Here is a 12,369-nt window from a genome sequence, read left to right on the forward strand (position 1 = left end):
AAACTGACCACCACCTCGACCCTCCGCTGCCCTGCCACCACCACGTCTGTGTCAAAACACACTAATTTTGCAAGAATTATTTGTGCGTACAGAATATGCTTCCCACTGACGCCAAAAAAGAACGCACCGAATCTTCTTCTTATCCCCTCGTTCTAACGTTTCAGGATCTTCCTTTCCAATTGGACAAACGGACTGGAGCTTGCGATTTCGATGATTGCCCACAATTAACAAATCTAAGTAACATATACACTCACGAGAAGAAAGTAAATTGATTTCCTATTTTGCTAACAAAAGGACACACATGCTACATTCTCCCAAACTCCCAAAAATCATATACCTTCCCGACACCCCTGATAAAGATTACATATTACCATTAAAAGTAAAAAATATATTAAACTTGTATAACAGATTTTTTTTATCTTCTCATATTAATTTTTTTAATAGAGAAATAGATCTTTTGATTAATATAAATATTATTAAAAAAACATTATTAGTGATACTCGTACCCTTTAAGAAGAGACGCATACGGTATCATTATCATTCCACACAGAGAAGAAACTTACAAGTTCTAGCCCACGAAATCAATTTTTTCAAAAAAAAGTTATTGAGATCAATAAGGTAAACTTACAATTTTATTTTTTTTGGAACCTCATGATTTTTACAGTCCCCACGAATAAAAGCAGAAAAATATATACAACCATCAAGAAAAGAAAAATGGCAGGAAAAACAAAATCCTGGAACCTGTTCCAGTTTACATGTACCAATAACTGATTGAATTCAATTTAACATAGAAGCAAAACCGGAGTTGCAAATCACAACATAATGGAAAAGACAAATCCCAAAATACCCCACAAAGTGTCAAGGCTCTGACAAGTGGTGTGTGTATGCATGGGCAGATAAAAGCATCCATCTCTTCCCCAAACACAATCCAGCCAGTGGGCAAGCAAATCGATAAATATATTGTGCTCAGAATTTCGGGTTTACCGGTACATGCCATGATTTTACTACTGATTATGCAGCTCATAATCTGTTCAAAGATCCTTACGTTTCCAATGCTCTATTGACCATTACTTCAACCGTTCCAAAAGCTTCTTAACAGGTAGCAGCGGATAATGAATCTTCAGAGCCAATCTTCACCTGGACACAACATAAATTGATTGAATACCAATGCAGTTCACACAAAACAGCGGTTACAAAATCATATCCTAAACAGTAAGGAGTTTCTGCTAAATTTGGTTCTCTTTCTTTGATGATCAAAAGATTCACAAGTTTCTTTTTTACGAGGCAGTGCTCTGATATATGCCTGCACTTCTCTATCCGTATAAGGTTTTATTTGCCATCTTTGTCCTTGTTTAGGTAGCAACCATTTCACACCTCTCTGCTACCTTGACTTTCTACTAATAAGTAAATCATTTATTTAAAAGAGAAAAAGAAAGAAAGAAAGAAATATTGATTACCTGCTTGAGGTGGTTCTGCAAAGCTCCACGCAATATGGAAACCATGCTATATTGATCAACCATGTGATCCAAATTAATCAATTCCTCAAGCTGGCACCATACCGTTGCGTATGGAAACCATGCTGCAAATGGCTTTTTCTAAGTCGGATGGTCTCTGCACAATGCTGATGAAATTAGCATCTCAAGTGGACAGCCAGCCAGCAGATATCATTGGTAGACAGTTTTAACAACGACCATGGTGGCCAGTCTAGAAAGAAAAGAAAAAAATGGCAGCTAAACAATAGTGATGCCTTCAAACATCTTGCGGAAGTTGTATCATCCAACTCCCTCCCATGCAGACAATTTGAGGTCATGCCCACCATTAAGGAAGGTCACAGAATAGGACCATGAGAAACAAAACACATCAATGGTGTTATCGGGGGTTTGGGACATTTTAATAACAGTTACAGTTCCTAATATTAAGGCTGTGCACTGATTGGTTCGAACTGGAAAACCAAACTGAAACTCCATGATTCGTTTGCTGTTTGGTTCAATAATTCGATTTTCATTTTGGTACTAGTTCAAAAAAAGAAAGTGGCAGAGCGGATTCAATCACAGCTGAAGCTCAGATATTTCACCAGAGCATGAAGTGCTTAGAAAACACATTTCATAGGGTTGCCGGACCCTAGAAAGAGTGAGAAAATCAGTTGATTCCAATGAAGAAAGTGATCAACGGAGACTAGCACCTCATTTCCTTTCTTAAACCAAGCACCCGGGGCTGGTGGGCGTGGCTCTGTAGTTCCTCGGGCCTTTCTTCATGTCGTAGTCTTAGCTTATCGATGGGTCTTGCATTAGATAGAATCTTGATTGACTGACACTAGGAACCGATTCGGAGAAAGAGATTCCACAGAAAAAGATTCTCTAGAATCTTAAGATAAATCTATCGCAGCGTTGTCGAGATACCGAAGGAGAGCCCACTTCTCACGTGAGATGACGATGTCAAAAGATGGGGAGCTCCAACCACAGACCAGAAAACCTCCTTCCCAATTCATATGACTAAACAAAACACATGTTTCGGCTGGCCAACGAGAGTTTAAATTTAGGAGGAATCGATGAAAGACATTAATTCAAATCCTGAATTTTCGAATTGAGAGATCAAGAATTCTCACTATTTCACATATTCATGGACCCGGGTCCTTTAATTTAAAGAAAGAATCCTGGAAAGAAGCTCTTTTTCTACAGGGGAAATTCTCTCTAAGTCGAATCGATGGAATGCCCTGCTTCCGGCTGTGATGCGTCGGGCAATCACTTTTCCCTCTTAAGTGAGAGTTCAATCGTGCCAGTCACGCCTTTTCTCCGAGCGATTGCCTTCGCGGATCCAAACGCGCTCACCCTTTCTTTTCTGCAGCAGAGTGTGATGATTTTTAGGTCTTCTGAGTTTTCTATTCCTGTGGCCCCAGCATCTTTTTACTGTTGTCAACTAATCTCTTCAATCTTCGATTCTTTTTATCTTCATTTTGCTTTTTCTGACTAGTTTATGTTCCCTCTTTCGCTTTTTCATCTTGGACTGGATTGTCGCCGGTCTGACAACAGCCTTATCCACTTTTATCCGGCCGAAAAATCTCGCTCCTGCACTCTCCGGATCAATTATCCCATAGCCTGACATTTGAGGTTTTGGCCAGCAGTTGAAGGGATTTATTCTCTTTTTCTGTATCCTGGGTTCAAACCTCACCGTGCATGTCTGTCATCCCCGCGGTGCCTTACATGCTCACTGAGTTTGCAGGATATTCAGTGAGCCGTGGGATTAGTCGTGGTGCGCGCAAGCTGGCCCGGACACCCACATAAATAAATAAAAAAAATTATCCCAGAACCTGATTCCTATGTGCAAGGAGGAGCGGCTGGGACTGTATATAGAAAGATCATAAGCAGTTCTTTCTTTTCCAGAAGCTGGCTAGCAAGGTTGTCAAAAACGCTTTTTTGACACGACACGGAACATACAATAATAACTCGACTCGTAAACTCGAATCGTAAAATTGAAAGTAAAATTTTTTAACTTAAAATCGTAAAATCGCAAGTAAAATATTTTAACTAAAATCGTAAAATCGCAAAATAAACAGTCATTGGTTACTCTGCAAGAATACCACAAGCTCATTGGCTATCTAGCTATAAGCTCTCTTCACCCAAAACTGTTTCAAAGGAAACGAGTATCTTTCAATGTTTTACCTTCCTCACAAACGAAACGTAAATTATTATTAGATGATGACATAACAAGCAAAATGTTGTACCCTAACGAAACAATTTTATAGTTAATGCGCAACAAAACTAATTAACCAAGGTTATATTTCGACTGAACAGGGGTAGTTCCCTGTATTCTGCGAAGTGGAACTGTGGAAGATGGTATGTAACGATCTGAAACTGTGGAGTGCTTGAACAATTTACAGAGCAAAACAAAAAGGATGAGCAGTGGGAGAGGAGCATAATATATGAAAAATCTCTGATAAACTCTCCAACAATTTACACTGGTATGTAACGGGTGTTTCGAAAAGGAAAAACCACAACCTTCATTTGCATATCTAGAAACACTCCGTATTTTTTTTCACCGACTTGATATCTAAAAACTAAAACAACAGAGAGCTTCGCTGCTTCAGGATACCAAGTCGATGCTGATACTACTAATACGATCCACAGGCACAACCTAATTAAACTCTAAGCAAATAAATATTAAGTTCAGGACCTCCAGACCCATCAGGATTCATCATGTAAAATGCCTTCGTCGTCGGCGATTCTGGTTATTTCTGGAGTTGGAGTTGAGATTATAGATTACTGTATCAGTGGAAAGGGGCACGCTCCGGATTGGGGGAGTGCTTGGCGAGACAGGGGCGAGACAGCCTAATTAAAATTTTGGTTATCAATTCTTACCTTTGTCCTTGGCAAGACAGGGGAAAGGGGCACGCTCCGGATAGGGGAGTGCTTTTTTAATTTGCTGGGGAAAGCCGGAAAGGGGAAAGGGAAAGGGGATTAGGGGAGAAAGGAAGTCTAGGACTGGGAGAGTGTGAGATAGTGACAGTTAGACTCTAACTCACGGTGTGAAACAGTGGTGATTCGGTGAATGAAAATGAAAAAATTGGCTAACTCGTTAACACGATCCATTTTTTATGTTTTTTCCGAGTCAACCAGATTTTATGCGAGTTTGACCGAGTCAACTCGATTTTGCTGGTTTTCAAGTTTTAACCCCGATTCGAAACGTTTTTGGTGTTTTAACTCGTAAAATCAGACGATTTTACGAGTTAAAACGTATTTTTAACAACCATGCTGGCTAGTCTCCCCAACCTAAACTAAAAGAGTGAAGGGAGTACGAACCCATCAGCCCATCCTAAAAGGATGGATTATCTTATATCCACACAAGTCCTAAACTTTATAGCGACTTGAGCACTAACCTCACGAGTCTAACTTCCACTCTTGCTATGAAGAGAATGAGAAAGTCCTTTTTTGGGGATAGACAAGATATCTTAGTTTGATCTATCATATCTTCTAATTATTCCAGAGTAATTAAAAATAGATTTTTTAACTAGAAAAAATTCAGTTAAGATATAGGATATCTATCCAATTTCATCTAGACATAGCTAAACTTCAATTCCTTGGCCACTTAGATAGAACTATTTTTTTATTTATTTAAATAAGGACATAGATGCCATGCAGTAACAAGAAAAGAATCCAATTCCTCAGCCCATACTGGGAGTCAGAAAAGAGAGAGAGGATTAGATACTATACCCGTGAAGAAGGGAAAAGATCAATATCATCTAAATCAATAACTTTTTTTTGCTGAGTACATTTCATTTTTTTTTTTGCACTTAACCTCTACCTTGTCAATGAAGAAAACTTCGATGACATCATTGCTTACATTATTGTCATTGTTTATGTCATGATTAACATCATAATCATCCTTAAAATAAATATCATACATAATTATCCTCAAAATAAATATCGATGATTAATTCCAAAAACAAAAAAACTAAAATCATCAAAAATATCAATTTTAATAACATATTCATCTCTATTAAAGGTTACCTCATTTGCTCACACCTTTGAAACATATTCTTCAATCTGGCTAAACTAAATAATAGTTAATCAATCCTATTTATATTAATAAGCCTAAACTAAATAAGAAAAAAATAAATTTTCTACTAAATAGAAGAAATAAAATTATCAAGATTAAATAAGGAAAAAAAGCTATAAAGGAGATTTAAAAAAAAACTAAATAAAAATAAGTAAAGAAACAAATAATAATAAAATCCATAATCGTTTTTCATCAATTATACGGATCAACTGAGACATAAGAGAGATTTTATCTAAAAACTCCTTGCATGGTCGGCGACAAAAAATATAACTTATACATCACTCTAATCACAATAAAGTATAGAGTGCTTGAAAACAAAGCTATGATGATACCACGTACGTTCTAGAAAAACAAAACATAAGTGCAAGCGGCAGGAGCCAGGAAACAGGGTTGTTAAGGTGCTGAATCTTGTTCTTTTTTCTCGACGTCGGGGAGCTTGCTTTTGCTTGCCATTAGATCCCTGAAACATAATATTTAACAAACGAAGACGTTAGTAAATCAAATCATTCTGGAAAAAGAAGAAGAAGAAGAAGAAGCATAATACTACAGCTCAGGTCTTAGAAGTGATCACATCGTGATAACAGATTCTAAAAACTAAACGGAGGAGGGTGCAAAGATTTGGAGAATCACAACCGCAAAGTTTGCGTCAGCACGGCGTCCATGGCAGTATCGTTCTCCGATCTTGCTTTGACAATCTGAAACATAAGATCAAGCCTGACTTGATTCGCAGCGCTCTGCTTGGAGATTAGATTAGTTTCCTCCTTCAGCTTGGCAGCCTCTTTGCTTATTTCTTCAAATCTTTCCCTCACTTCCTCTTGCCCCTCTTTAATACGTTTATGCCCCTTGCTAATCTCCACCATGTCAGCTCTTATCCTTTTGATGCTCCTGGATAGTTTTCTGTCCCTTGATTTTCTTTCCTGCCGACAATAAAGTTGAGGAACAATACATATGTTAGAAATGCATTGATTATAACAGCACTGACAGCTAATTAATATAAGCCAATTACTATACAGTATCCATTTATCAAACAAGCACAGAAAACTTAGAACTGAAGAATGACCTTTCTTTGAGATGCACCGGCGCCATTCCCCATCGCAACCATCTTTGTTTCCGTCAGCTTTTGCTTGTCGCAGCTGTGCATGTAGCTTGCTTAGCTACCAATTCAGAATATATATATGTATCAAAAAGACGCCGACTTTAGAACAGTACCGACAATTGTTTTCGTTTTTTCTTGAGGATTTCAAATTGAAAATGTTATTATTATATTGTAGTGGTGGTAAAATTATAATTTTTAGTTTTCTTTATTTATATTTTATAAATACTAAAAGGAAATGGTGGTTTCATGTGGACATGATGTACTTGTAATTTTTTTATTTGTTATTTTTATTATTTTATATTTGGTTTATTTACCGCCATTTATTTCTTATCTTCATTTTTTAGTTTTTCTTTTTTTTCTTTACATATTTTTTTTGAAAAAAAAATTATTTCTTATTTTTTTACACTTTGAATATTTATCACTCTAGCGTTTGGTCTATTTATAGCATTTTTTGTTCTTATCTTTATTCTTTTGTAGTTTGTTTTTTTTAATTTTTTTTATTAATGCATACATACGCTCTTTACTATATTTTATTATATATATAAGTATCAATTTTTTTTATTCATGGTTATATTTTTTACTTGATGTAAAAAAACACGCTAATAACACCTATATATTAATTCTTTTGCGTTATAAAAAAATTATTCGACTTGCAATAAACAAGTTGAATAGATGTATTAACATTTTGTTTTTTATATTTATTGGCATAGATAGTTCTTGATGTATTTAATTAAATGTATGCATATGCTTTTAGAATTTTTTTAAAAACAAAACACACATTTATAAAGCTTGTGTAGTTATTTATTTTTTGCCAAAAAAATATATCTAATACATAGCCAAATGCATCAAATAAATAGTTTTAAACTGAAAAGGAAAACTAACAACTAGCTTGTTTGTGCACAATATAGTTATGGTTGCTCTTCAAATAACTTTTCGTGTCAAATTGAATGCCAATGATTTTTTTTATTTTTTAAAAATTATTTTTGACATTAGCACATCAAAATAATTTGAAAACACTGAAAACATATTAATTTGAAGTTAAAAAAATAAAATAAAATTTAAATTTTTTTAAAGCGCTTTTTAAAAACAGAAACAAAGAAGATCACTTCGGTGTCAATATATATTTCTTTGTTCCTTTTCTATGTAGTTATTTATTATATTATAAGAATTTATTAAATTAGTCAATAAAATAACTAATCGATCCATAATTTTAATAGTTACCGCTACAAAAAATATTGTCACCGTGAACAAAACGATCGGTTGATAACACAAGAAAAAAGATTTGCAAATTGAACCTTGCAAATATTTACCAACTGAAAAATTGATTGGTAACATTTCACCAACTGCCACTGTTTTATAAAAAATACTAAAAGACGTGGGAAAATACTGTAATCCAATACCACTGTTACTCTTCTCATATTTTACTATAGATTCAATAATGATTTTTTATATATATATATATTTTGGTTATTAAACTTTTTATTTGGACGATATCATCATAATTTGTGTCCAGATTAAAGGTTAATAATTTTAAATTTGTTAAGAAATGACAAGATTTAAAGAAAAATGACCAAAGTGAGAAAAACAATGAAAATAAAAGGTAATTTTGGAATTAAAGCAAAACATTCACTTTGATCCTTTCACTTTTTCAAATGATAAACTTTCAGTCCCTCAAGGTTTTTAAAAAGTCAATTTTAATCTATTTTTTATTTTTTTTTTCAATTCTTGATTCGAGAGATGGGAGAGAGAAGGATTTATAATCAAGTGGAAAAGAGAGAATGTCTCAATTAACACCAATTCCAGCCATTAAAAAAGGTTAATTTTAATATTAATAGGTTCCATTTGATGAGAAAAATTTCACCTAGGTGTTTTTTATCATTTTCCATTACTTGATGGTAAATCTAAACTTGAAAAGTTTTTTTTTTTTTTAAAAAAAAATTCAGGTTGCTTTCAAGTTTTTAGGCTTTTGTTTTTGGTTATTTGTTGTAATATATAGGTCTAGAAAGGTGTATATATTGTTTTCTATGTGTTTTGGATAAAAAAAGCTACAAATGTAGTTTTTAGACAAAAAAAAACTTATGGCCCAACTTTTTGACAACCCTCTAATTACCAAAAAATAGGTCAGTAAACAACGTGCTATCTATAATATTTTTTTTAAAAAATAAAAGGGTGAATGATTATAAAAAAAATTAAGAGGCCCGACATTCGGGTCAGGCCTCTTGGGATTGAGCAAGGCCTGTAGGTCCACATGCATGCTTGATCTATTTTGTTTTTTAGTTTTTCCTCCTATTTTCTCTATATTTTACACTTTAGTCCATTGAAATAGAGTGACTCAAAATTAATATAATTTTTTTCTAGGTACCATACAAATTTAAATAATTTTTTTTATGAAATTATACCTTTTTTTATATTAGCAAGCACTTATTTTGTATAAAAAACTAAGAGGCCAGGCATGAGTGCCCATGCTTTAGCATGACCTATTCTTTTTATATTTTATTTTTATTTTACCTTATATTTTACACTTTGTCTATTCAAATATGTTGAATAAAAAATAATTTTAATATTTTTTATTTTATACCATTGAAATTTTAATTTTCTTAATATGTTTTTCATGAAATTTTATCACATTATTTTATATAACTCTAGCCAACATTTTTTTACAGCCTTTCACAATGATTTTGACTCCTGATAAAATAAAAGCGACTTGCAAAAACAATCTTGTTACTACAAAAAATATGCTGGTAATAGCTATATTTTTTAAAAAATAAATATTTTAATTCACATTTATTTTTCAATTTTTTTAGTTTGGTTTTTAGTTATTATTAATGATTTTGTTTTTGTATTTATTAGCACCAACAAATCTCGTTTTATTTAATTAAATTCATACATGAGTTTTTTTATTCATGAATATAATATTTTTTTTTATGTTAAGAGACAAATTAAAAAAACCTACATATTTTTTTAAAAAAAACCCTACCTGACCAGTCAGATATATATAACTCATAATTTTGTTATTCAATTAATATTTTGGCTTTGGTTTTGTTAGCGTACTGCTGATTTTAAAAGCTTGCATGCATGGTGATTGGTGAAGACGCATGGGTGCTTTATATACGCTTCACTTTAGTGCTTTACAAACACTGCGTCTTTCGATTTAAGATATGAAGGAAATAAAGATATGGAGGAAATAAAGAGTTTATAAGTTGATGTGTTGGAAAGTTTAAAGACATGAGGAAATAAAGAAGGGTTGGCAAAAAAAGTTATGTGCACCACCGGCTTGTCGTTTTATTTATGTTTTCTTCCCTTTTTTTGTGATGTACTTTTATTTATGTTAAAGACAATATTGCTTTACTTTTAAAAATACAAGGACAATTTTGGTATTCAATGTATTAAATCAGGGAAGGTTGAGACAATAGATACATAAACTAGTTGCGCTATGACACATTATTTTTTTAATATAAAAAATTATTTATGAGATATTATTTATGCATTTTAATAGAAAGTGAACAATTTATTTTTATCAGAATATTTCGAAATTTTAAAAGTTTAAGAATTGAAAAAACTTTATTCAAATCCATGACGGTGACGCGGAGGAATTGATTGAATAAAAAAATAGAAAGAAAGCCGTTGAACTACCCGTAAACTTCCGAGGCAAGTTAAAATTAAATTTGACCCACTCCACCATGGTCTTTCGTGTGCACTTTCTTCGTCTTCGTCTTCTTCTTTCTTTCTTTCTTTCTTTATTTCCCTCCGCTTTAACTCGTAATTTCTGAATAAGACTATATTCCCCACCCAAGGGGTTCATTTCTGAACATTTACGAGGCAGAGCATTCTTCGAGTTTGGGTGCTTTCTTTAAGCAATAGATTCGATTAAAGTGGTTTCCTTTTGTGGTCACCAAGACGGAGAAGCGATGGTTTATTCCAGTACTGCTAACCGGGGCAGGGTCTCCGGTTCTTGAAATCTTCTTCCTTTTTTAATTATTTGAAAGTGTTGGTGGGCACATATGCTGCGTGCATTTTCATGGATGTGTTTGTCAGATCTTGACGCTTGCTGATCGATATCGCTCGAAGACAACACACGGGATCGAAAGACATCGTCCGACCATAGCGCGAAGTCGCTCGATTTGCTTTATCCAATTGACTTGTAAAGAAGGCTGAGCCTGCCGGCATTGGCACTTCAATAAGACGTGACACGCTAGTTCCGTGACTTTTTATTTTTTACTATCTTATTTTAAAACATAATAATTAAAAGTATAAAAACCGATTAAAGATATATCAGCCTTCACTTCGAGGAAGCTGTGCGAGGAGTACTGATGTTTTTTTAAAAAAAAATCGTCAAAGACTGTTTGTTCGTTTTTTTTTTTTTTGTTTTGTTTAATGGAACTTTAAGAAAAAAAATTATAATCAAAATAAAGTGTATATACACCAATAGAGATTTCTTGTCATTTAAATTATCAACTAAATCAAAGTCCGGATATTGAAAGCTCCAATTGTTTGATAATATAATGTGCCATCTGGAAGCAAATTAATCACCTGAAATTATAAAAAGCTTGGTAGCAAGTAGAGAAAAAAATAAAATAAAATAAAATAATTTAATTTTTTTTAAAAAAATATTTTTAAAATGTAAAATCAAACAGAATAACCTGGTCAATGGCAATATCATAATCACAGTTTGCACTATCATGGTTTTTTTTTCCTAGGCGTGTCGTAGAGACATGTACATTTTCTTGAGAAATTATTGTTTAGCTGGCATGTTTTCACTCATTGCCTCCAAGAACATACCAGAGAAATTATAGATGATGTTGAGAGGAGACATGCACAATTGCTTAGAGAAATCATTTGCTTACTTGAGCATGTTTCCACATGGCCTCCAGGAACTTTCAAGAGGAATTATGGATGACAATCACACGAGTTGGACCCTCCAAGGAGCGAAAGATCGAAGGAGATGGATGTGCAATTCTCTATTATTGTTGTCGGATATAAAAACAATACTCGGTTGGTCCCGAAAAGAAAAGGTAAAACAAAAAATCACCGAGACTTCCGTCGCGGTTCTAAATTTTAATTTTGTTCATCCGACGCTCCCATTACTTTGGAACGAGATGATGTCATAAAAGGGCACCTCATGGGGACCAGTTCCACAAGTTATGTGTCTTCCACGGTGACGTAAGGAAACCGTTTATTTATGTGACCGTTTGATGAAAATAAATTATTATTAGCTGTAGATCCTATCAGTTCAAATACAAAAGAAAATAAACAAATGTAGTTGACGTTAATTGTGTGTTTAACATTGTTTTGAATTTTCTTGGTTTGAAAAGGTAAATTTAAAAAAAAATTATAAATTATAGTTTTTTTTTTTATAGAGAGATTTAAAAAAAAAACATTCTATTAAGATTTATACACAATTGTGCTGTATATTAATTAATCAGATATTTTTAAATCAATAATTGAGACAAATGTAAACTACAACCACATCGCATTACAAAATCACAAAACCTAAATTATCTGCTTACAAATATATGTGTGTTGAGAATAAGGACTAAATATCTATGTTATATCAATTAAAACATGAAATTAAAAAAGTTTCATCTATAATTTTTTGATTTTTTTATTTATATAAAAAAAAATTTCTAATTAATTAAATACCAATTAAAATGATGGATCCAAAAATATCTCTTAATAGAATCATTTAATATTTCGTATTACCATTTTAAAAATAGATAATT

The 12,369-nt window shown here is 33.1% G+C and overlaps 1 protein-coding gene across 1 annotated transcript; it reads right to left on the reverse strand.

Moving 5' to 3' along the window:
- Window positions 1-5,701: 5,701 nt before the first annotated feature.
- LOC118049126 (uncharacterized) lies at window positions 5,702-6,771 on the reverse strand. The gene is made up of 3 exons (XM_035059023.2): window positions 6,614-6,771; window positions 6,187-6,470; window positions 5,702-6,013 (listed from the first exon to the last, which is right to left on the reverse strand). The coding sequence occupies exons 1-3, from the start codon at window positions 6,692-6,694 to the stop codon at window positions 5,947-5,949; spliced, it is 432 nt and encodes a 143-aa protein (XP_034914914.1). The 5' UTR covers window positions 6,695-6,771; the 3' UTR covers window positions 5,702-5,946.
- Window positions 6,772-12,369: the final 5,598 nt, after the last annotated feature.

Source organism: Populus alba, chromosome 3 (assembly GCF_005239225.2).
Source record: "Populus alba chromosome 3, ASM523922v2, whole genome shotgun sequence".
NCBI classification, from domain to species: domain Eukaryota; kingdom Viridiplantae; phylum Streptophyta; class Magnoliopsida; order Malpighiales; family Salicaceae; genus Populus; species Populus alba.

What these genes read in the sequence shown, in the direction of transcription:
- LOC118049126 (XM_035059023.2), bottom strand. Translation starts at nt 6,694, where the DNA reads ATGCACAGCTGCGACAAGCAAAAGCTGACGGAAACAAAGATGGTTGCG. An exon ending in CCGGTGCATCTCAAAGAAAG is followed by an intron (nt 6,471 to 6,613) that starts GTCATTCTTCAG and finishes TATTGTCGGCAG; the next exon opens with GAAAGAAAATCAAGGGACAG. An exon ending in GTGCTGACGCAAACTTTGCG is followed by an intron (nt 6,014 to 6,186) that starts GTTGTGATTCTC and finishes ATTATGTTTCAG; the next exon opens with GGATCTAATGGCAAGCAAAA.